General features: G+C 38.1%; 1 protein-coding gene across 2 annotated transcripts in view; it reads left to right on the forward strand.

Moving 5' to 3' along the window:
* The window catches only part of LOC134754318 (ecdysone-induced protein 78C), a 159,304-nt gene that overhangs the window by 123,720 nt on the left and 8,206 nt on the right, over window positions 1-27,378 (forward strand). For both annotated transcript variants that reach the window (XM_063690574.1, XM_063690575.1), the window contains 2 exons: window positions 12,143-12,422; window positions 13,986-14,160. In XM_063690574.1, coding sequence (XP_063546644.1) covers window positions 12,143-12,422; window positions 13,986-14,160 — 455 coding nt within the window. The remainder of the gene's footprint in view (window positions 1-12,142; window positions 12,423-13,985; window positions 14,161-27,378) is intronic.

The following is a 27,378-nucleotide window of genomic DNA, read 5'->3' on the forward strand; positions in this document are numbered from 1 at the left end:
CGAAAAATATGCATATTTTATATTTTATTACTTACCTCTTCATCATTATAAGTATTATAACACGTTTATTTTTTAATGTTGAAAAACCGTTCTTAATAAGTTGTCTAAATGGAACGGAACGCCTGTCAAAGAAGAGGCGTATTTTCTTACTGCAAGAATTTTTTAAGTTTCCAAAGGCAACATTCGATATTGTTTTTATAAATATACGATACAAATAATCGTAAATAACGATATTTAGGTAATAATAGTACAATGTTTTAATATTTACAATTGTTTCTGTCTTATAGAACATGCATTTGAAAAAAAAAACTTTCATTGAAGTGGGTTCAATAATAATAACAAAATCTATTCTAGTCGAATAAAAGCTAGAAAAACACCTCTTCATAATGTCAATGATGTCACGGAATTAATAATATAAAAAGTTTCGAATTCCATTCCTTAATACTTGTTGCTTTTCTTATTTTTTCGCAACTGTATTAAAAAAACGTCGTTCGATACACGTGCGGATATGTCATTCTTCACTCGTCCCGAGATATCTTGCCACGAGCCGTAGGTCTCGGTACTCGTGGAGTAATGACATGCTTTCCGCACTAGCATCGAAATGTACTATTACCTATCCTACCTACCTATCCTTGGCTTTATAAAAAGTAATTTTTATAGTAGTAATTTATAAAAAACATTTGTCAAATCCAACAAACCGTTAATAATCGTTTGTCCTTATCCGTCATATTGACATTTCTGTTAGTTAGAAAGAGATAAAATTTAACAGAGGTGTGTAAGAGGTAACTAACCCATAATTTAAAATAGGTGTAGTTTTTAGGGTTTCGTACCTAAAGGGTAAAAACGGGACCCTATTACTAAGACTCCGCTGTCCGTCTGTCCGTCTGTCTGTCACCAGGCTATATCTCATGAACCATGATAGCTAGACAGTTAAAATTTTCAGAGATGATGTATTTTTGTTGCCGCTATAACAACAAATAGTAAAAAGTACGGAACCCTCGGTGGGCGAGTCCGACTCGCACGTGGCCGGCTTTTTTTTAACTACAAGTATCGTTAGTGTGGAAAATTCCGTTTCCCACCTAGGGTGTTTTTTTTTGTTTGTATTTCGAGCAACGGCTAACAGCCATATATGCCATATTATTCAATTAAAAGCTCTTATATTAGCATCCGTATTTTCAGACCAAGTATTATCGAAATTAAATATCAATTTTACTGCATTATAAAAAAAAATACTACTTGTATTTAATATTTTAATGTCATGAAATAAACATATTTATAAATGACGATGAATGTTTAAAATATTATCATTAGGTACATGACATTCATTATTATCACTTTTTTTAAGGCGCGTATACATACATACATTAAGGCCGTTTCAGACACATCCCAATTTGTAAATGGCGCCAATCCCAGTATCTAATTCTCTTAACCGTCAAACAATTTAATTTTCTTGTGTTTGACTCCTCATAGTCGAAATGAAAAGTAGAATGTTTATCTCAAATGATTTTTACGCCTAAGAGTCCTAAGACGGTAACCTGTTAAACAAAAGCCATTGTTCCTTTTCTGTGAGCGGTCGGCCATTGGTGTGCCATTGAGTCTGAGCGCGTGCTACGGCGTGTGCCATTGTCAGACACAATGGCATACAATGTCCAACCGCTCGCAAAAAAAGGAACTACGGCTTTTGCTTAACAGATTACCGTCTTGGACGTAAAAATCATTTCAGAAGATGCAGACTATAACCATCTCACCCTCGAACTATTGGCGCTCTCACTTCGTTCGACCGCCAATATATCTTGGGTCGTATGGTTCGCTTGCCACCCTTATATTATATTCACATCACCATTTCGGGAAAGGGCTTTTTCTTCCCTGCTTGGAGGGATCAAAGTAACACTTTTCTTCCCTGCTGATGGGAGGGATCAAAATGACACTTTTCTATTCTAGGACACTATTTTTTTACTTCTGTGTGTAAGTGTACTATTGTTTTTAGTTTAAATAACATTTTGAAACATAATAATATTAATAATTACCTCATAGGTGATGTGAAAGCAGTATGTGTCACATGGTAGCAAAATTATTTCCACCTTGGGCCTTGGGCACTTTAATAACACTTAATTAAATCCCTCACTACGCTCACAGGAATTCAGATGCCCCGAATAGTGGTTTTGGCCGAATACCGAATATTCGGCCCCTCTCGGCTGAAGCGCCGAATATTCGGCATGATATGCGAACATTTTGAGTCTCAATTATTATATTGAGATAAGATATATTTTTGTTGAACAGAATTAACAAAATCAGACCCATGATAAATAAGTAGATTGTGTCACAAGGGAGCAAAATGACATATTTACGGCGAGGGCATACAATTGAATCCTAAACGAAGCGAAGGACTCTATAATAGGATCCTGAGCGTAGCGAGGGATTCTAACTGTTAGAAAGGTAGGGGCGTCAATGAAACAAGACGATCCGGTATAGACTGACGTTTAATGCACAGATAGTAAACCCATATACATAACACTTTTCCCTCCTTAAATGTTTTACTACAATTAACGATTTAATTTTAGTAACTAAGTACAACAAAGTAAGTAGGTAGGTATACTATACTGACTAAACATATTTTAGTGTCACTCAAGTTACCTACGAATAGCTATAGGTACATTGATTGGTTTTAAGCTTTAATGTTAGAATTTAGGAAAGATATACTTGTGCCAAATGCCTTATAAGTAATACTTGAAACGTGTGGATAAAAAAAAAATGTAATTAGATGTAAACAACATGCAGGGATAGACAAAAAATCATTGGCGTAAGGCAGGTACATTGACATGCATGCAAGTATCTGCCTTATTCCTAGTACATTAAGGTTCAACATCAAAATTATATTGCACGTAAAGGAATATCAGTTATTCCTACGATAACACGACAAACTAAAATTGAACCTTAAGTCTCTTATTAAAAGGTCAAGACAACATAATTTGTATCACATGCATTTTCGTGTTGATGTTTTTATCTTAGTAGGTATTTACAACGAAGATTGCATTTCATCTTTTGCATGTCATTTAAGTCCTAAGGTTTTTACTATACATATGAGATGAAGATTAATTCTCTAAACTGTACATATTTAACACTATATGACGTGGTAATAGGGAAGACATTAGAAACATTATTATGACATGTGTAAGTATAAATAAATAGGGCAATGACTGCAACTAAGCATTACGCAACTTTTCTAGGCATTTTAAAGCCGCTTTGCGCTTTAAACGAGGACTACGATCGGGTGCGGACACTGACGGTACCTGTGCGGGCGATCCCGGGGGTGCACCCGGTGATGCTGACTCAGCTGAGTGTGCCGCTAAACTGTCATAAAACTCCTCTATATCATCCACGGGCCTGTGGGACGTTGTCTTAGGACTTCCCGATGACTCATTAAGTACCTGACTGAGCGAATGGCGCGATTTCCTTAGACAATTTGTATTACTGCTTGTTAAAATTTGTTCAACATGACGCTTATGCATACGCCCATCGCTCGTTTTTAATTCATATGACACAGGACTTGATCTTTTTGTCACGACCCCTTCCTGCCATTTACTGCCTGCATTGGAATAATCTCTAAGTAATACCTTATCTCCGGGGTCAGCGACCCGCAGTGCGCCCTGGCGGCGCTGCTCGTGCGTCAGCTGCGCGGCGCGCACGGCCTCCTCGGTGTCCGGGCGCAGCAGATCGAGCCGCCCACGTAGCCGCCGGCCCATCATCAGGACCGCGGGCTCTCGCCCGGTTGTAGTTTGCTCCAAGTTTCTATAGGTGAAGAGAAACCTACTAAGTGCGACATGTGGGTCTTCGCTTTCAAATTGTGCCTTTTTAGTACGCGTTTAATTGAGCGTACTGCATTTTCAGCGGCTCCGTTACTAGCCGCATGATACGGAGCTATCAACGTATGCTTTATGCCGTTACGCAGCAAATATGTGGCAAATTCCGAAGACGAAAAAGGAGGCCCATTGTCGCTGACTATTCTTTTTGGCAAACCGAATCGAGCAAACATTTTCCTCAGATGGCCTATTACCACGGGCGCTGAAGTGGTTTTTACTTTGTCAACTTCAATCCACTTCGAGTGCGCGTCTATAAGTACTAAATAATAGTCACTACAAAATGGCCCTAAAAAATCTATATGAAGACGAGACCATACCTGGGTTGGCCACGACCACGAGTGCAGCGGCGCCACCGGCGCCACGGGCCTCTGCGAGCGACACGCCAAGCATTCGTGCGCCACGCGCTCGATGTCGGCATCCAGGTTCTCCCACCACACGTAGTTACGGGCGATTTGCTTCATTTTCACGATGCCCGGGTGTCCGTCGTGTATTTCTCTTAAAATCTTTTCACGTAAAGATTTAGGGACCACAATCCTGTATCCCCACACGAGACACCCCTGGTCGACGTGCAAGCTGTCTTTCCGGCTAAAGTATTGTTTTTCAATTTCATTTAGACCGTTAGATGGCCAGCCAAACATCACGTACCCATATATTTTACACAGCAAAGGATCTTTCGACGTTTAAGTTTTCATATCTTAGAAACTGAGTGGAAAGTTGTCCTCTATGAAATGCAGGTAACTAAACTCTTCACGACACTTCGTTCTGGATCGAACCTCAGTCGATCCTAGAGGAAGGCGAGACAGAGCGTCAGCGAAACAATTTTGAGTGGACCTTACAAATTGTATCTCAAAATCATAGGCAGCTAATTTGACGGCATATCGTTGTAAACGGCTAGCGGCCGTCCCCGGTATTCCCTTATGCTTACCAAATATATACCTAACTTAAAGGGTGATGGTCGCTACGCAATATAAAACGCTTACCGTACAAATAGTGGTGGTGTCTACTCACTCCAAATACAATAGCGACCGCCTCTTTATCCAGCTGAGAGTAGTTGAGCTCGGCGGTGTTGAGCGTGCGCGACGCGCAGCACACCGGCCGCTCGCAGCCGTCCGGCCCACATTGGGTCAGGGCCGCCCCAAGGCCGTAAGAGCTACTGTCAACTGATAAGATTTGTGGACGCGACGGGTCGTAGTGTGCCAGTACAGGAGCGCTGCTTAAAACTTTTTTAATTTTTATAAATGCCCTTTCGCAGTCGTTACCCCATTCCCACTTTACATTTTTCTTTAATAAAGTATATAGTGGTTTCAATATATCACTCATATTTACACAAAACTTAGCATAGAAATTTATGAGTCCATTAAAACTTCTTAACTGAGTTACATTAGTTGGAGTGGGAGCTGCTACAATGGCCTCAATTTTTTTCTCGTCTGTATGCAGACCAAATTTGTCAATTTTATAGCCCAGATAAGTAACGCTATTTTGGAAAAACGCGCATTTACTAAAATTGATACGTAAACCGTTATCTTTGAGCCTTTGTAGCACCGCCCTTAAATATGCCAGATGAGTGGGCCTGTCTTTGCCAGTGACACAAAAACTGCAAAAACAGCCGTTGATGACAAACCACTCAACGTTTCTTCCATTATTTTCTGAAAATTTTCAGGAATGCATTTGATGCCAAACGGTACACGCTTGTAAATAAACGTACCGATGTGAGTGGTTATCGCCGTCATCGGCTGCGAATTTTCGTCCAATACACATTGTTGAAATGCATTAGACAAATCTAATTTTGTGAACTGCTCGCCGCACCCCAGCGCCGCGAACAGGTCCTCGATCCGACTCAGCGGATAGTGGTAATCTTTTAATATTGGATTTATAGTGATTTTATAATCACCACATAGTTTCGTTTTGACCACTGGCACGATCGGCGTGCCATAGTCAGATCGCTCAACTTTATAGATTACCCCCTCCCGCTGCAACCGATCGAGCTCGCGCTCCACGGGCTCGCGCAACGCAATCGGCAGCGCCCGCGCTTTCACGAACACAGGCGTTTTATCTTACTTAAATGTCCCCAACCCATCTGCAAAAACCTGCGGGAATTCATCTTTCAAGGATCTCGCCATTGAGTCGTCGTCAGCAATATTATGATTGAGATCAAATAACAATTTTGTTGAAACTGGGCAGGAAGTTGAGAAGGAAATAAAGAGGACAGAGTATATAGAATGTAAGAAGAAAGCAAAGCGTGCAGTTGCTAAAGCCAGAACCGCAGCACAGGACAATATGTACGAGTCTTTAAATAGCCCTAAAGGCGAAAAGCAGCTGTACCCCCTAGCGAAAGCGAGAGAAAGAAGTTCTCGGGATATGGCTCATATAAAATGTGTGAAAGATGATGCAGGTAAGGTGATTACGAAAGATGAAGCGATAAAAGAACGTTGGAAAGTCTACTCGAAGGTTGATGAATGAAGAAAATGAATGGGGCAGGGTGCTAGAGCACAGGCTGATAAATATGGGTGCAGTGAAAGAAATATGTATGGATGAAGTAAGAACGGCTGTGAGAAGTATGAAAAATGGAAAATCTGTAGGACCAGACGATATACCAGGAGAGGTATGGAAGTTATTGCGTGAGGATGGATGTATGTGGCTGACTTTATTCTTCAATAAGTTGTTGCATGAAGAAACAATCCCCGACGAATGGTGTGACAGTTTGCTGGTGCCCATTTTTAAAAACAAAGGGGATGTACAGGAATGCAACAACTATAGAGAAATAAAGCTGATGTCACATAGCATGAAAATATGGGAAAAAGTGATAGAGAGACGCCTGAGAGATGAGAGTGATATAACACAAAACCAGTTCGGGTTTATGCCGGGGAGAGGTACAACAGACGCCATTTTTGCACTTCGCCAAATGTGCGAAAAATACAGACATGCCAAAAAGAACCTGCATATGGTGTTTGTTGACCTCGAAAAAGCATACGATCGAGTACCCCGAGAGGTTTTGTGGTGGGCTCTGAAAGAGAAATGCGTGCCTGGGAAGTATGTGGAGCTAATCGGGTCAATGTACAACCGATGTTGTACACGCGTCCGGTCAGCCGCTGGCATCACCGACAGGTTCAGTGCCACAGTAGGCTTGCACCAGGGATCGACTTTAAGCCCTTACGTCTTCCTGCTAGTTATGGACGCTCTGTCGTCGGACATACAGGAGGAGGCACCTTGGTGTATGCTGTTTGCTGATGACATTGTGCTTGTAGGTGAAAACGAACTAGAGGTGCAGAGCAGACTTGAGAAATGGCGGCAAAAATTGGAGAATGTTGGCCTAAAGATCAGCAGATCTAAAACAGAACACATGTTCTGCGATTTTGGCGGTCTCTCCAGTTTTGCTGCCATAGAACTCAATAGCGTTACATTGCCGGTCTGCTCCGACTTCAAGTACCTCGGTTCGCTCGTACAGTGCGATGGCGATATTGACCGTGACGTGAAAAACCGGATTAGCACAGGATGGATGAAATGGCGACAGGTTACGGGAACCATTTGTGACGCCCGTATGCCCCTTCGGTTGAAGGGTAAAATTTATAAAACGATCATAAGACCTGTCGTCATGTATGGATCAGGGTGTTGGGCCCTAAAGGTGACGGATGAAAAGAGATTGCATGTAGCGGAGATGAGAATGTTAAGGTGGATGTGTGGCGTGACGAGAATGGATAGGATAAGGAATGAGTATATAAGAGGAAGCCTGAAAGTTGCACCCATAACAGAAAAAGTAAGGGCAAATCGCCTAGCATGGTACGGGCATGTGATGCGGAGGGATGAAAGTCATGTGACAAGAAAGGTATTAAGAATGAATGTGGAGGGAAGTACGAGGAGAGGAAAACCGAGGAAAAGGTGGATGGACTGTGTGAAAGATGATATGAAACTAACGCAAGTGAATGATGAGATGACGGGTGACAGAGATGTATGGAGGAAAAAGACATGCTGCGCCGACCCCAAGTGAATGGGACAAGGGCAAGCGAATGATGATGATCAAATAACAATTTTAACTTTCTGATCCATGTTCGACCCATCAATGGCAGTCCCCCGTTTTTAAGTGTTTCCACATTATCGCCACAAACGACATCGACAATCAAATAGCCTATTGGTTGAATGGGGTGACCAATATATGAACGAAGTATAATATGGTATATTCGAAAAATGTTTTTGATAAAAAAATACAGAAACGGCCGAAATTCTACTTCCCGTGTCTACTTCGAAGTTACATGTGACGTTTGCCACTTTTAAAGACACGTAAAACGGGTCGTCACCCTCATTGCTAGCTACTAAATTATAAAAAGAACAATCGTCGCTGGCGTCGCTATCACTTGTCTTCGGAGTCGTTAAAATGTAACTGACCACTACCGCCTGCACTTTTAACTTTGCACATTACCTTTAAGTGACCCTTTTGTCCACAACTGTCACACGAATAATGCTTGAATCGACACCTGCCATCGATGTGCCCCGCCTTGCCGCAGCGGCCGCAGACGCGTTGCTTGGTTTTAGCGCACGCGGCGGCAGCGCCGGCGCCCTGACACGAGCTCAACCGATGCAAGCCGTCGTCCCCTTGTGCAGGTTGCGTAGCCGGGAGCGCTGTGCCCTCGGCGCCGGGCGCGCACGCGGTCGCCGCGTGCCGCTCCGCCGCCTCCAGCGCCAGCGCCAAATCCACGGCGCGTTTGTAGTCAATATTCTGTTCGGCGAATATCCTGGACCTCATATCTTCATTGAACAGCCCCGACACGCACTGATCACGAAGGCAAACCTCAAGCCAGCCGCTAAAATTGCACGTTTTGATAAATGTTTTAAAGCTTGAAGGTAGTCTCGAACACTTTCACTTTGCCGTTGTGTTCTTTGTCGAAACACATGCCTTTCCGCTATCTCCGACCTTTGAGGCTCAAGGTGTTCTTTTACTAACCTTACGAGCTCTTCGTATGTTCTATCATAGTATAATTATGTTTGATTAATAAAAAAAGTGATTTGTCAGTTTATTGTTTTTCTTTTATCCTAATACAAACCTATTTGAAGTTAGTGACAGCCCTGAGTGTTTTTTCTAATCACCCCATATGACGTGTCTATCGACACCGTTTTACGGATATGACGAAATCGGGTAGTTTTTCTCCATTTTTTCTAAAATAAGCGGGTTTGATTTAAAAATACGTATGCAAAATTGAAGAACCAACTAAGACTCATACAAAAAAGTACAAAAAACTTTATTTATTAAGATACTTGAATTCCTTCTGAAAATCCAGCTAGAAGTTCAAAATCGTGTCTACCTATATTCACCCCGTTTTACGGTACTTGGATATTATTGATTTTAAATATAACCAAAGATATAGGTATGTCACTTCGTATTAGATAAGTAAAGTCTAAGAACAAAACGTACCTCGTATCGGAAAATCAAGAAAAAATTATGCTCGAATAGATGGCGCCATACCTTTGGCTTATACTCCTGTAGATGGCGACACCGTTTGATATTTAACAATTTTAACACATATCAGTAGAAGAACATGGCGTTCTATATAAATCTATATATATAAACGTAAAAGTCCTGACTGACTGACTGACTGACTGACTCACTTAAATCAACGCGCAGCCCAAACCGTTGGACCTAGAGAGCTGAATTTTTCACAATAGGTAGTTTTTATAACGTTACTATCCACTAAGAAGGGATTTTTTAAAATTCATCCCCTAAGGGGATGAAATTAGGGTCCAGTTTGTATGGGGTTCAAGTTTTATTTTAAGCTAGCAATTTGAAACGTCGTTAAAAGATATATTATTCAAATACAAGAAAACTAATTTCAGCGTTTTGTAAAATTCATCTCGTAAGGTGGTGAAAAGGGGGTTGAAAGTTTGTATGGAGATCAAACATTTTATTGAGTGCGGGACCGGAATCTTTGTATAAAGGTATATTATTAGAATACAAGAAAAGTGATTTCAGCGTTTTTAAAAAGTCATCCCGTAAAGTAGTTAAAAAGTGGTAGAAAATTTGTAGGGGTCCATTTTATTTTAAGCTAGCTAACTTATTTCAGCATTTTTGAAAATTCATCCCCCCAAGGTGGCAAAAAAGAGGTTGAAAGTTTGTATGGAGATCAAACCTTTTTTTGAGTACAGGACTTCAATCTATTATTAGAATACAAGAGAAGTAATTTAAGCGTTTTTAAATATAGGGGATGAATAAAGGGTTAAAAAGGGGTTGAAAGTTTGAATCTTACAAATGCTTATTGAAACTTCTTAGAAAGGCATTGTATAATATTACAAAAAAAGTTATTTCAATGTTGTTAATAATTCTACCCCTAAGGGTGTTAAAAAGGGGATGTAAGTTTATATGTAGTACAAGTTTTCGTTTTAGCTAGGAACATGAAACTTGGTAAAAGGCATTATATTTAAATAGACGAAAACTGATTGCACCGTGTTTGAAAAGTTTGTATTAATAAAGTTTGCATCGGGAGCGAACATTTTTTTTTAAATAGTGTACTTGTAAATCTAAGTGTTGAGAGGGATTATATCGAGAACAATTTTTTCAGTTAGGGGCTTGAAACTTCGTACTCTGTGAAAAACAAATTTCATGCGCTGTATTAACAAATGATTTACCGTCCCTACTGATATCTTTTGCTGCATCATGTTCTATGCTCATTTAAAATATATAACCACCAACATACATATCCATGCGTACGAAGTCGCGGGCAACAGCTAGTAATAAATAAAAATAAAAATAATTTATGCATATCACTACATAGTATAAAACAAAGTCGCTTCCTGCTGTCTGGATGGATGTCTGTCCCTATGTATGCTTAGATCTTTAAAACTACGCAACGGATTTTGATGCGGATGTTTTAAAAGATAGAGTGATTCAAGAGGAAGGAAGGAAGGAAGATGAGGATTGCACCCGTGCGAAGCCGGGGCGGGTCGCTAGTATATATACACATATACACAGGGTGATACATGAGACGAGAGCAGGACTAATCCTGCACACTTAGTTACTGTTCACTGATCGATCACCGTCGTATTTAGTTGAACATAACACACTTTTTCTTATTTTTCAACTTTTTGGCGAGGACAAATTTTAATTCTCTATAAGCATGGTTCTCTGTAAGCAGGGTACAACACCCAATTAATTGAGTGAGATAAGAGTTTTCAAAAGTAACCAGACTGATGACAGGATGACAGTGATGACACTCAATTTGACACAGAATATCGGTAGTTTAGTACAAACTTTCTAATTGTAGGGCGACCATGCATGTTGTAAATAAATTAATAACTTTTTTGTTCAACTCGACCACAGAATAACTTATAGTACTCGACTAAAATGTTAACGTTAGAGTTTTGAAATAATACAAAAGGTAATCACGGTCTATATCCCGGTCAATATAAGTCTATGTTAACGTTAATCTCACTAATACTGATACAAAACAGTAGCTTATACTATAAGTTACTGAATGTGTAGGCTTAATCCTGCTCACGTCTCCTGAATCACCCTGTATATGTTTTTTTTTTTTCATATTTTAATCATTTATTAAAATTTTAAGTCTTAATCTGTGTCGAAAGATGGCAGTAGTTTTACTATGGCAATAACACTCTATAGGTACTCTATTCTCTTTGATATAACTTGTAATGTAACCCCCTAATCCAATCAAATTAGACATATAATTGCAAGCCGTCCACCTTTACCTGCGCTACTTTACCCAACGGTAATAACGCCATTTCTTACAGCTTTACCTGCGCTACTTTACCCAACGGTAATAACGCCATTTCTTACAGCTTTATATAATATCCACACCACACCACACCACATGATGGCTCGTATTTTGCAATAGGTATTTTATTTACGGAATGTTGTCAATAAAATGCATCCCGTGTTCACTTTCACATGCACCGTATTTTCTCTCCCTTCCCTTCTGATTTGAATTACTGGGCTTCGGCCTATCCTCCCAAGTCCCACCTATTTACCAATTGAAAAGAAGAGCCTCAATACAAGTGCATTACGCAGTTTATCAGTCGCATCGCATACGAATCGTACTCGAATCGTTAATGAACCTACGTCAAACGGCTATGTGACACATCTTATTTAATATCTACAATCGAAGTGACTATTAACGCTCCCAACTCAATCAAACCCTCAGAAAAATATAATAATATTATTAGCTCTTTAATTATTTTGTAATTTTAATAGTATTTACGCGTGATACCTACAATATAAAATTAGTTGAGACCAACTCCAATATGTAATTATTTTATGTATCTAATGAGAGCTCACTCCCCAGCTGTGAGGTACGGCAGAGTACCGAAAAGGCCCAGGGAAGTAGTAAGCACCGATAGCATGCCCGACCTGAGCAGAAATCTGCCCGCGTTGGGGGTCGTTCCCATCGCGGGCCTAGAGGAGATGGACGGGGACTGCCTGCGGCACGGCGTGGCTAAGGAGCTAGCCAAGATGGTGACGGCCGCTCACCGCACCAACAACTCCTACACCGAGGAACTGCGCCGCTCGCTCACGCCACGGCCCATCTTGCTACACCTCCACGACTCCGACGACAACGAAGGCAAGTGCCTACACTGCCTATCTACTAGGGTGCTACTGCTACTGCTACTACTACTGCTACTACTACTGCTACTGCTACTGCTACTGCTACTGCTACTGCTACCTACCTACTACAGAATACATTTTTACAAACTCAATTGGTATGCAACACCAGTAGGCGTATTTGTATTTATAGGTAATATTTATGTTGAATCTTCCCAATATAAACTAGGGCATTGCGACTTACGAGTAGATCATAACTTTTTCTTCCCGTTCCCCATAGTAGAAGGAAACGAAACAATTACGAGTAAATACCCACCTTAACCTTTCGTATATCTTGTCTAACAATCTGTAGGTATTGAAAGAATAACCTTGATTTGATATTCCAAACGGACTGGACCGATACAAAGGACGAAGGAGGAGGATGAAAGGGAAGGACGGATACGGCGGACACGGCATACAAAGGGTTAAGGGCGCTAACTAAATGCTACTTATGCTTAAAATGCTTTGCATTTAGGTATTGTTGTTCTTAATACATTTTGCACTTTTAAATAACTGAAACTAGTATGAGTAATATAACTTGCATAATAACCTACCACCAACAACCAACAATAAACGGTAAATTAAATGTCTACGAAAAAAATGTACCCAGTTATTGTGCAACAATGCCCTACCAAGATATTTAATGTCTGATATTTATTTATTTTATTTATTACTCAAATAAGTGACACAGCATTACAGTAATAACCAAGGCACTGTGAAACTACAAAATAAGAATACAAGGAAATAAACCAAAACTACAAATAAAAACTAAAGAAATTAAACATTAGATTTATTTGGGCGACGACATAACAGCGTGACTTGGCTCAGTTGCGTCGTGTCGTGTGACGTGTGACTTTGTGAAGGATTGGGCAAGTTGGCCCGGAACCGCCGCGCCGCGCCGGAACACCACACACCATATTACCTATATATCACCCTTCCTTCACCCTTCGGCCATGCAGAAGTCCGCGCTAGCGATGGTGTCCTGCTCCTGCAGCGGCCGCGGCACAAGCACCAATAATACACTGAATATGATGTTTATTTAACGATCAAAACTAAAGAAACAATTACTGAATTTTGAAACTAGGTATTATATTGGGAACTTGGTATTTCACCTAGTTATATCACAGGATACATCGTGATTAAGGGTGGTATTCTACTTGCCCAATGTGCATTGAGTCTCACTCTCTCACTAAGCAAAATGTGAGATGCAAATACACATCGGACCGAGATATTGGACAGATGGAATGTCATCCTTAGCCATGAGGCATGGGTGTCCAAAGTACGGCCCGCGGTTCGGGGGGCCTACCGCGAAAACGGAAATTCGCAAATTGCGGGAATCTTTCTCTTTAACTCCAATGAAGGCGTAGCTAGAGTACTTTACAGATAAAGATGCCCGCAATTTGCCAACTTCGATATTGGCGGTTAGAGGCCAGGTTCAACACAACAGGCATAAATCCTAGTTTTCATTTTTACGCGCAGATCAGCCCTCTGGTTAAACAGTTTGGAGAGTGTTGATGTTGATAATAGAATGATGTTGTGGCAGGTAGTGGCGGCGAGGAGGCGGCGTCGTCGACGACGGACCGCGCGACGGACGCGCGCGCCGCGCTCTGGCAGCACGTGGCGCTGCGCATGACGCCCGCCGTGCAGCAGGTCGTCGAGTTCGCCAAGCGGCTGCCCGGCTTCCATACGCTGCCACAGGACGACCAGCTCATCCTAATCAAGGTATACAACTACCTGCCCTACCTATCTACCTACTTATTCCTTTCAGCCGTTGCCTTATAATGGTTTTTTTATTAGCCTGTTTTTAAACCCCTTTGCCTTTGCCCAGTAGTGGGGTACTGTGTCCACCATACACACGTACACCACGTGGGACACCATAGTGTTCCGTGGGTCCCACTGAGTACCCATTTTGGCCCACCTTTCCGGGTGCATGAGACGCCTTACTCGTACATATAAATAGTTAACCAGTCCAGTCCCACTTAAGCTTAGCAGTCTTAACACCTACATCTACAACTCCGTGTTTCTGATTCGATCAGTTCTACGAACGCCTATTATACCTACTACGTTCCATCGCACGCATTGGCATATTGTAATGTATTTAAAAAATTGAATCCATATTGTTAATTGACAACTCTAATTGAAAATCGGGTCAATTGTGTCAACGGCGCGTAGGAACATAGACACACGTAAAAAAATCGGTCAAGTGCGAGTTCGTTTACCTTGCACACCGAATATAAATACAATAAGTTGCCAAAACATATTATTGCAATAGATAATATAACTGAATTTAAGAAATGCCTATGAATTTTTGGTACAAAAAGCATACTATTCGATAATGGAATATTTACTGGACATATTTTGAATTTAAGTTGTTTTAGTTTTAAGTACACTCTTATTTTTGTTTGAGATTTAACATATTATTTTCGTTTGACATCTGTTATAATTAGTGAATGCTCCATCTCTTCTTGATTATATTTGTATGCCAAATGGCAAAACATAGTGAAACATAAATTATTGTATAAGATCTATATTTAACCTATGTTTACAAATAAATAAATTTTGATTTTGAGGGTTCCGTACAAACTTCAAATTATCTCATGTACTTGTACCTTGTACAGGTTGATTCACGAAAGTTGTCACGGTACTAGTGGAATGAAGGAAACTTTCATTGTATGAGTGACACCTGAGCTGTATCGATATTACAGTCGGAGCCACCATTTTATTGGTTAATGTGATACACGCATATATATTTTTATTCACTCATTGTATGAGTGACACCTGAGCTGTATCGATATTACAGTCAGAGCCACCATTTTATTGGTTAATGTGATACACGCATATATATTTTCATTCACTCATTGTATGAGTGACACCTGAGCTGTATCGATATTACAGTCAGAGCCACCATTTTATTGGTTAATGTGATCTGTATCGATATTAGAGTCAGAGCCACCATTTTATTGGTTAATGTGATACACGCATATATATATATATATATATATATATATATATATATATTACGCGAGGCCGATTTTTGTACATCCCATCAGATCTACAGTTAAGTATGGTCCGATTTTGATAAATGATATGTCATTAGATTCGTCTCATGCTGGAGAGTTGCATAAAACTCCTGGATTTTTAATTTTTTTCTGAAAAAGTACTGAAAAATTAATTTGCAAAAGTTAAGTTAATTTGTGAGTTTGACCACGTGACATGTGATCCCTATTTTGACTCAAGATGTCAAGATGACCAAATAATAATAAACACGAATTGCACTCAAACCTGTAGTAAGTTGTTCAGCATGATGAAATATTATTTTTGAGGGCGACATAATATCCGCAACACTTAAAACATGTACGAAAATACAAAAATAATTTTACAGTTTGTTGACAATGAATGACAGTAAACATATTGTGTCAACTTTTAAGGGGAATATTATGTCAATACTCTAAATTGCCAGGTTGTTTTCATTTTAAAAATGTTGATATATGCAAACTTTTTTCGCATACCTATTTAAAATGTGGAGAACGGTCAAGTGCGAGTTGGACTCGTGATCAAAAGGTTCCGTGTCACTACATATGCATATTGACTAAATGTAAAAAACCGGCCAAGTGCGAGTCGGACTCGCGCACGTAGGGTGCCGTACCATTATTATCTTTAAAAACGGCAAAAAAATCTAAACGACCGACCATTGACGGCTGTTATGGCTATCAGATCTAGGATCTAGGTACAGTTATGGTTCGATTTTAATAAATTATATGTCATTATTGGATTCGTCTCATGCTACAGATTTGCAATAAGCTCTTAGTTTTTTGATTTTTTTCCGATAAAGTACTAAAAAGTTAATTAGAAAAAATGTACCACGTGACCTTTGTTCTGACTTGAGATTGAATTGAACTCGAACCTGTATCCAATGTATGCAAGGTATCCAATCCATTCAAATATTTGTTTTGAGACTGTAACATGCATACACCACACTAAAAATTATACAATACAACACAATACAATAATTTTTATTTGCAAAAAAAGGGTAACGTTTACAGGTGTTAATGTAAGTAAACAGTGGTCTGTTTCACCTTTTCAGCTGTGTACAACAGCATGCAAATCCACGAAGGCATCTTAAAAATATGTAATTACATTTGAAAACTTAATAACTAACAACAACTGAATAACTAACAATATCTTATTAATATTATCAAATATTATATAATAACAGCCATTCATATATGGTAGTTATAACCATAACATTACATTAAAAAAACAACATAAAATTTTATTATTGTGTTTGACAAAAATGCAGACACGTGTCATCCACATTGTACTCATCAAGATGACACATGTTTATTTTATTGTTGCTTTGGCGTTGGCACATGGAAGGTAGGATCCTATAGAAGTTTAGTGGCCTACCGCGTGCGCCTGTGAGGGACAGAATTTGTAGCCTACCAGGCCACCATAAACCATACAAAACGGTGGGGAAAAGCATCTATATTTATTTGAAAAAGCACGTACGGCGAGAATTGTTCTTATGAGGATGTTAAATGATGTCGGATCTTTAAGGTAAACGGTCAGCCAATTTTCCACATCGGTCCGCGACCTTGGTGCGGTGCGGCATATGTGCGATCGTGTGTAAAAGCCGTAACAGACTACCGCACCGCACCGCGATCTTAGTGCGCCACACCCATAAGTGAGAGCGAGAATATCTCGAAAAGCCGTATTGGTGCGGTCAAAATATCTCTTTCTCACTCTAACTTATAGCTGCGTCTTTAACGTACGTACGGTGACCACCTTGCACACTATCGATACGTGCGTCGCACCACACCAAGGCCGCGGTGAGGTGTGGTAGTCTCTAACGGCTTTTACGATAGTCTGTTAAATACGGCTATAATATTTCTTTCTCGCTCTAACTTAAAGCTGCGTCCTTCACGTATGTACGCTGACCACCTTGCGCACTATCTCTTTCTCGCTCTTACTTATAGGTGCATCGCACAATGACCTTGGTGCGGTGCGGTAATGTGTTAGGCGCTTAAGGTGGGCCGCCGTATGCTGAGAGCGAGAAAGAGATATTTTGACGGTACCAAGGTCGCGGTCCATTCGTTGTACAGACTTTCAAAAAAGTAAATTAAAAAAAAACTAAATTAGGTCCAAGGGCCTGACACTCTTTGATAGAGAAAGATAGTCTTATTGCGATTCCTATAAGAGGAAAGAAAAAATTGTGCCATGCTTTGTCTTTATCACCGACCGGGCATTTTGTCATGGTCGGGTTATTGCATCATAGCACGGAGGCGATGGCGAAATACCGAAATTTATAAGAGTGAAAGAGAAAAAGGATTATACTGCCATACAAGAAATTGTCAATACATGAATATGTCTTTCTCTTACCCCTGGTCGCTCGGTTTCATGTCTATAGCTACGTGTATATACTATGTCTATTATTAGGTCAGAGGGTCTACCGCGAAAACCGAAATTCGCAAATTGCGGGGATCTTTCTCTTTTACTCCAATGAAGGCGTAATTAGAGTGACAGAGAAAGATGCCCGCAATTTGAACTTCGATTTTCGCTGTTATAGCCCAGACACAGAATGTCACGGAATGTTTGTAAAATGTTTGTAAACTTCAGTCTCATGAACTCGTGCATCGAGGGTTCCGTACTTTTTAGTATTTGTTGTTATTGCGGCAACAGAAATACACCATCTGCGAAAATTTCAACTGTCTAGCTATCACGGTTCATGAGATAAAGCCCGGTGACAGCGGAGTCTTAGTAATAGGGTCCCGTTTTTACCCTTTGGGTACGGAACCCTAAAAAGCACGAGTGTTATAATATCTAGGAATTCTAGGATTATGAGCCAAAAATCGGTGGAATAAAAACGTCGTTTTGAGCAAGTGTGTTGAAAATATAAAATTATACATTAGCCCTATGAAATTTTAGGCATGAGAGCCAAATGGCAGGACAAGAAAACAACGCGCAGAAGACCGAGCTGCGGGAATGAAGTGCTCGCATGCGGATCTTTTCTTTCTACCAAAAGTACAACTTCATTACTTTTTCCCTTTGGAAAACAAAACAACAGCACCAACAACTACTACACATCAACAACAGCACATGAATGCCTGAATGAATGAACATTTTATGAATCTTTTTACATGTAATGTTTTGATAGGATACTTTATGTACCCGTTTTTATTGCTCTTGAGTTTTATTTTATTTCATTAAGCGTTCAGTCTTAGGCTGCCTGTCCACAGGAGCGGAGCGAGGTGGCGGAGCGATGAGCGAGGAAAAAATCCACCGATTGAATGGCATAAAATCTCCGCTCTGTAATTTTAATGAAATTCTATTGCTGGATTTTTTCCCCGCTTACCGCTCCGCTCCAGTGGACAGGCAACCTAACTTTTAGAACCATACTCTAGCGGCGTTTTGACGCCGTAACGGGTCTCTAGTATATTTTAATTCGCTCATTCATTCCATTCGTGCCAGCTCTTGTGAAACAACCTGTGACTAACTTATAAACACGAAAAACTTTTGACCTACACTAAGCATAATTTGTTTACCGATATCTATCGGCAAATCAGCGAATTAATTTGCGCGACCTAAGGGTAGTATTCCACCTGTCCGATATTAGTCCAATGTGTATTTGCGTCTCACATTTTGCTTAATGAGAGAGTGAGACGCAATGCACATTGGACCAAGATATTTGAATCCGGTTCGTTACAGCCAAATATCATAATGCCCTTTTACATATTTTACTAAATCTCAAATTGGCTTAGTTGCAAAATGCCTAAATTCCCAAATTGACTTATTTTCAGTACAATAAAATGTCATAATAATATTTACACATAACATCCAACATCCAAATTGTATAGTTGGTAAAATGAACAATAACTTCAAATACCGAATTATTATTAAGACTGAGAGTGAAAATATATTAGTTTCATAATTACCAAAATTCAAAAATGCCTTTTGTGTACAGGCCCAAAGATTAAAATGACACTGTCTCATAATACCTAAAATTTTAACCACGCAGTATAAAAATAGTAACAAGATACAAATTGGGATGCCTTGATAATTAATTTAATTACTCATTGCTAAAAACTGTAAACTTCAACATAATTTTAAATATTTTCCATAGATAGTGAGTTTTAGATATTTTTTGACAATGTGACGTTTTTGTATCTAGTTTATTTGATTTTTAGACATTTTGGGAAATGGTATAATTGAAAATTCATCAAAGCGCGATAGTCTAAATGAATTATAGTCATATTAAGAATACGGTAATTTAAGAAGTAGGCTTAAGTCATTTTGAGCTTTAGAAATTATGAGAATAATCTGTTTTGACATTCTGATATTCTAGGAACACGTTATTACGATATAGCACAGGTAAAATAAGACTAAATATGGCCATTTGGCGGCAAAATATGTACATCCATGAAACTTTGTTTATTATCTTTATCTTGGAACTAGAAATGAGGATCTGATGAGTCCTATCAACATTTAGGGTTCTGACCCCCTTTTCGGGGGGAGTGGTCAGGGGGTTCATTAAAAAAAAATGCACAGTATACAAACTGGGCATGTGAGGTATCATTTTCGTGTAATTTTTTTACGCTGAATCGAATGAGACCATATTCATACTTATAGGGTCAATATTTTGTGAGATATGTATGGTTTTTGTTGAAAAAAATGAAAAAATCAAATATTTCAACAAGTTTGGGAACAAATCAAATTATTTTATTAAATATTTTGATTTGTGTTTTTTAAAGTAGTCACACTACTATATATAAATTAAAAACTGTAATAGATGTCATATGTGGCGGGGTGGCCTAGGGGTTCATGGCGTTAGCCGCGATAGCTAAAGACGCCGGTTCGAATCCGGCCTTCACCACTGGAGGGCTTCGTCACTTTTTCTTTAATATATGACATCTATTACAGTTTTCAAATATTTCAAGTCAAATTATGTTTTAATCAGCAAAACAATTGGAAAACTTTTATTTATTGATTTAATCTTTATTGCACAAAAGAAAATACAATCGTACAAAGGATGGACTTAATGCTATAAGGCATTATCTACCAGTCAACCTTTCGACACAGCAGATAAATTATAGACGGTGCAACATCATGTTGTAGTATAAAAACAAAGAACATACTTCAGTTACAACACTCATTTATTTGTGGCATGAGCACGAATATTTGTGCCCGAGTCACGGGTGTTTTCTATGTATTTAAGTATCTACATATTATATACATCCTTGTCTAAGTACCCACAGCGCAAGCCTTAGAGCTTAGAGAGAGATAGTACTTGCAAAATTCCACCATCTGAAGTTCGTTTTAAATAGGGCTACTATGTATGCAGTGTACTATGCTCTAGTGGACTCACTTTTGTCGTATGGGCTGTCAAGCTACGGCCGTACATTTAAAACGTATCTAGATAAGATAAAGGCATTGCAGATTAGATTCATGAAATTAATGGTTGACGAAAAAACTAAATTTAAATGTAAAAGTACTACCTATGAACAACTCTTCTTAGAATGTAAAATTTTAACAGTCCATGAACAAGTCACATTATTATTAGCTTTGGAACAAATGTGTAATGATGAGTTTAAAATACCTATTGTCAAGCAAAGGTTAACGAGAAACAGAGATAGTAATAAATTGCTGGTACCTAGTTTTACGAATTACTTTGGCCAAAGATGTAGAAAATATTTAGTCCCTATGATCTATAACGAGTTGCCGTCGGATTTAAGGACCACAAGGATGACAAAACAAACATTTAAAAATGATGGGCACCTTGCCTAGGGGGCAACATTTAGAAGGGCCTTTTATGTAAGTATTTTTAAGTTTATTTTTACTTTAGTATTATTTAGTATTATTATTTAGTTTGTGATTTGTTTATTGTCTATCTTTTAGTTTTTTCTTAATTCTTTCTGTAATTAATTTTATGAATAAATGTCTTTGTTTTAAAAAGAAATTAAGTTACTTTTTATTAAATAAAATAAAAGGTCAAATACATTACAATACATAACCCTTATAATACATTACATTTGTAAACTGTACGCTCAGATTAGAAAGTTAACCCCTTACTTTATGTCAAAAATAAAATAAGTATTTGGTTAAAAGTAAACTTTAATAGCCAAAAACATAACATCCATATTAGGCTGCGCATGCAGTAAAGGGTTAAGTAGGTAAGTTTAGGTTTAAGATAAAGTTAAGTTACATATCAACCGCTTACACAAACGCAAAGGAGCCTCGTCTGCCGACAAACCACTGTGTGGTTTGGCAGAAGAAAATATGTATTTAATTGTAAGTAAGATCTTTGAATAAACGTTTATTTATTATTTATTATTATTATTAAGCTCACTATAGAACTTAGTTAATTTGTTACTCGTAATGTCGTATAATATTGATTTATACAACTAAACATGTATACAAGTAATATAAATAATACATAGGCATATTACATACATATAGTATATTATAAAAATACATATACATACACATACATATAAAATCAGATGACTCAAATTAGAAACTTTCAGAATTTACCTTTCTGCCAGAAAAGTAGGAATTTTAAATGCAAATCTGTTTGGACACTGTCTAATTTTAATAGAGAGACTATTCCAATGGTGTCTACCTGAATGAAGAATGAATTGGGCATGTAACCTGTTCGGTGAGATGGTATAGACAGGGAAAGGTATTAGCCAGCAGAGTGAAATTGACGAACGCGAGTAACTATAGAAGTTGAAGAAATACAGATACCTAAGAAGAACAGATATTCGGGGAATTGAAGATCGTTAATGACAGAAAAGAGGGTGTAAAGCATGCAAATGTTGCGACAACTCGTAGGTATAGGAAACCAGCGGAAAGAGTAGAAAATTTCTCCTATACGATCATTTAATGATCGTATTTACAGAGACAGAAAATAAACCGAATGCAACGATTTAGTAAATGATCTAACTTGTTCAAGAGCTTGTACTTATAAACATGTTTAGTTATTAATATTATATTTATTCTTAATTTTCTCCGAAATCACTCAGTTTATCGTCTTCGTTTTGTTCAGGGGCCATGCCTTTGTCCAAGTCCGAGTTGGAGCAAGAACGCCCCTCGCATATTTTGCATAAGACTGCAGCACACTCCTGTAGGGCAGGATTTTTTTCGAGGATTTTGATGAGTTGTTTTTTACCTTTGCCGTAAACAGCGCTGGTTTATTAGTTATATTACTTGATAAATAAATAAATATTATAAGACATAACGAGTACTTCACAAATTGACCAAGTCCCACAGTGAGTTTAATAAGGCTCACGTTTTGGGTACTTAGACAAGGGTATATGATACCTATATAGATACTTAAATACATAGAAAACACACATAACTCGGGAACAAATATTCATGCCACAAATTAATGAGTTGTGTAATTAAATAAAGTACGTTCTTTGTTTTTATATTACAACATGATCTTGCACCGTCTATAAATTATCTGCTTTGTCCAAAGGTTGACTATTAGAGAATACGATTGTATTTTCTTTTGTGCAATAAAGATTAAATAAATAAATAAAAGTTTTCCAATTGTTTTTGCTGCTTAAAACCTACTTTTGACTTGAAATATTAAGTTTTTCATTTTTTCAATAAAAACCATACATATCTCGCAAAATATTGACCCTATAAGTATGAATATGGTCTCATTCGATTCAGCGCAAAAAATTACACGAAAATGATACCTCACATGCCCAGTTTGTAAACTGTGCATTTTTTTTAAATGAACCCCCTGACCATACCCCCGAAAAGGGGGTCAGAATCAGAACCCTAAATGTTGATAGGACTCATCAGATCCTCATTTCTAGTTCCAAGATAAAGATAAAAAACAAAGCTTCATGGATGTACATATTTTGCCGCCAAAATATGCTATTTTTCCTGTAGTAATATTTGGCTGTAACGAACCGGATTCAGATATTTCCCAGGTGTAATAGCACCCTAGCGTATATAACATACATATTGCATTATGTATGTTGGTTTTGTTCAGGGATAAGTAATTCTTTATACTGATTTAAATTAACACGAATTTACTCATAATTTTAAAACTAACACGGGACTTACGTCTTAACGTCAGGCCATAAATAAACGTAAGTTTGTACGCGATTAAGACACGTGTTAGTTTTAAAACTAACACGGGACTTACGTCTTAACGTCAGGCCATAAATAAACGTAAGTTTGTACGCGATTAAGACACGTGTTAGTTTTAAAACTAACACGGGACTTACGTCTTAACGTCAGGCTATAAATAAACGTAAGTTTGTACGCGATTAAGACACGTGTTAGTTTTAAAACTAACACGGGACTTACGTCTTAACGTCAGGCCATAAATAAACGTAAGTTTGTACGCGATTAAGACACGTGTTAGTTTTAAAATTGTAAGTAATTTTTTATCACGTATAGTGATTTGAACATTTGTGGTATTTTCTATAAAAAGGGACCTTATTGTCGGTGGCGCTTGGGCCATTATAAACGATGCTCTGATATAAATACAATGCCGCGCGACGCGGTGCGGCGTAAGCGCCATCGACAATAAGGTCCCTTTTCATAGAAAATGCCCCATTTATTTAAATTCAAAGATGGTGTCTTTCTGCCGGTGTCGTATGTGCGGCCTAGCCAAGGTGACGATCGTTAGCGCTTCGCTATCGTATTGCTTTGTGTCTCTCTATCGCTCGTCCATATTAGTGTGACAGTGAAGTGACAGTTGCGTTTCGTTCGCTACGTATAGCGTTAGCGATTGGCATGTTGTCTACGGGGCCTGATTATACTCATATAAAGCCTGACCAGGAATATATGATCACGCGCCATGTTGCAGAATTTCATTGGAACTAATTTTTTCATACTGCACTGAACTGTCACCCTATACATGAGAATCAACAGCGCCCTATTGACAATGATCATATATTACTGGTCAGGCTTTAGATTTGAGGAATAACAAACACACACAAAGTGACGTCGTCGCTGACGTCATAATGACGTCTAAACGCTACCTGAGAAAGGACAAAATTCGGATTTTTTTTTTATTTATTAAAAAAGTTACCAAGACAGAGGTGCGACGTGTGACTATAGATTATGTTAATGTTATGTAAAAAATTAAAAATCTGATAATTTTTCGCGGGTACACTTCGGAAATATGGAGGAATGATATTTTTTTTCATATTTTCCTTCATACATTTTTTTTCCACTATGAAACTATTTGGAGTGTACAATTTGAGTTATTTCAAATGATACCCTACTTGACTGGGTAACTATTAGACTGAAATTTTGCCCCCTCTTATGCCATAGTAGGGTATTCCATAGTTCAATGTGTCTGGGTTAGTTATGTTCATGACTATTCCAAATTTCAAATCGATAGCTAAAGCAGTTCTCGAGTTATTTAGCGATGTGACAGACAGACGGACGAACAGAGTCGCACCATAAGGGTTCCTTTAGTACCTTTTGGGACGGAACCCTAAAAAGCTGCATATCATCAGATTTGGATTTCGGAAAACCCTGGTTAAGGACTCAAAATATCCGGGGGCCGAGCGTTTTCCAGCTTAGTTCTACTGTAGGGACGCAGAAAGAATAATTTAAGAAACCACTTACAATATAGTTATTTGTTATACAAGGGTGCAAAGTTGTATTTTACCCGCGAGTGTAGAATTGAAACACGAGCAAGCGAAAGGATTCTATAGGTGAACCACGAGCGAAGCGAGTGGTTCTAAAATAGAATCCTGAGCGTAGCGAGTGTTTCTACACACGAGAAGTAAAATACATTTGCGCCCGTGTGTAACACAAAACTTTTCACCTCACTATAGCGAGGAAAGTGCAACATCCACAGGCGTTAGATCATCTTCATCACTGGAATCACTCATTTCTTCACGATATTATAACAGAAAACTCTGGAAGTTGTGTATTTTTACGCGAGTCGATGAGAAAAGGTTTTAAGTAAAAAATTTGTTGACAATGTTGACATTTTTGATGTATGAAATGTCAACGATGCGTTTTGAAATTGCATCGACTCAACTTGTGCGTTCAGAATTATATTTAACATCATTATAAAAAAACAAACGTTTCTTATGGAATTTTAAGGTTTATGACTTAAAATCATTAAATAAAGCTTAATTTGGTATTTTTTATTAGATTCTCAAACCATTTATTTAATGATAATTAATATCGAACGAACCATTATCATGAGCGTTTTACGTTTTGTTATCTGTCAAGCTACTTAAACACGCTCCATCCAAGGTCAAATTACTTTCCCCACTAGTGGATAAAACGCGTTTTTCCCCGCTTGTATTGAAGGATAAACGACAACTTTCCGAGCTAGTGAGGGGAAAATTATTTTCCCATCACTAGCTCGGAAAGCTGTCTTTTATCCTTTAAAACAAGCGGGTAAAAACGCATTTTATCCACTAGTGGGGAAAGTAATTTGACCTCGGAGCGTGTTTAAGTAGCTTTTGACAGATAACAAAACGTAAAACGCTCATAATAATGGTTCGTTCGATATTAATTATCATTAAATAATTGGATTTTTTTTATCATTAAATAAATGGTTTGAGAATTTAAGAAAAAATACCAAATTTAGATTTGTTTAATGATTTTAATTCATAAACCTCAAAATTCCATAAGGAACATTTGTTTCTTTATAATGATGTTAAATATAATTCTGAACACACAAGTTGAGTCGATGCAATTTCAAAACGCATCGTCAGAAATGTCAACATTGACAACAAAATTTTTATATATATGTTATACTATATTGATGATGATTATACCTATAATTAACCTGATGATGTTTATAATGTGTACAAATAAAGACTTATTATTTATGAGCTGTTTTTTGCATGTTGCACTTTCCTCGCTATAGTGATGTGAAAAGTTTTGTGTTACACACGGGTGCAAATGTATTTTTTAATACAGTTGCTCAAAAAGTGCTACTTTTCGTGGCTGTTTAGCGTGCGGAAAGTTGGTTTTCGCGAACTAGTGCTTTTTACTTTTCCATTTTTTTTTTAATTTTTACTTGTTCCAATTCATGACTACTTATTGATGAGTGTTAATATTAGTTTCCTTTAAACGTCGTAATCAACATAAAAACTTACTGTTAATGTAAGAATACGAAAAATATGCATATTTCATATTTTATTACTTACCTCTTCATCATTATAAGTATTATAACACGTTTATTTTATAATGTTGAAAAACCGTTCTTAATAATTTGTCTGAATGGAACGGAACGCCTGTCAAAGAAGAGGCGTATTTTCTTACTGTAAGAATGTTTTAAGTTTCCAAAGGCAACATTCGATATTGTTTTTATAAATATACGATACACAAATAATCGTAAATAACGATATTTAGGTAATAATAGTACGTTTTAATATTTACAATTGTTTCTGTCGACGCATTTGAAAAAAAACTTTTATTGAAGTGGGTGCAATAAATATATATTCTAGTCGAATAACACCTCTAGAAAAACACCTCTTCATAATGTCAATGTCAATGATGTCACAGAATAAATAATATAAAAGTTTCGAATTCCATTCCTTACTTGTTGCTTTTCTTATTTTTTCGCAACTATTAAAAAATCGAAATGTACTATTACTTTTCGTGTGTAAAATACAACTTTGCACCCTTGTATAACAGAGTCAGTGGCGGATTAGCCACGTGGCAGAAGTAGCAAATGCCACGGACCCCACGCGTTTGGGGGCCCCGTGCACCTACGCACTGTGGCCGTAAAAAACCTTTTCCCCTCACTAGCTCGGAAAGTTGTCTTTTATCCTTTAAAACAAGCGGGGAAAAACGCATTTTATCCACTAGTGGGGAAAGTAATTTGACCTTGGATGGAGCGTGTTTAAGTAGCTTGACAGATAGCAAAACGTAAAACGCTCATAATAATGGTTAGTTCGATATTAATTATCATTAAACAAATGGTTTGAGAATCTAATAAAA

The sequence above is a fragment of the Cydia strobilella genome, chromosome Z, assembly GCF_947568885.1.
Source record: "Cydia strobilella chromosome Z, ilCydStro3.1, whole genome shotgun sequence".
NCBI lineage: Eukaryota > Metazoa > Arthropoda > Insecta > Lepidoptera > Tortricidae > Cydia > Cydia strobilella.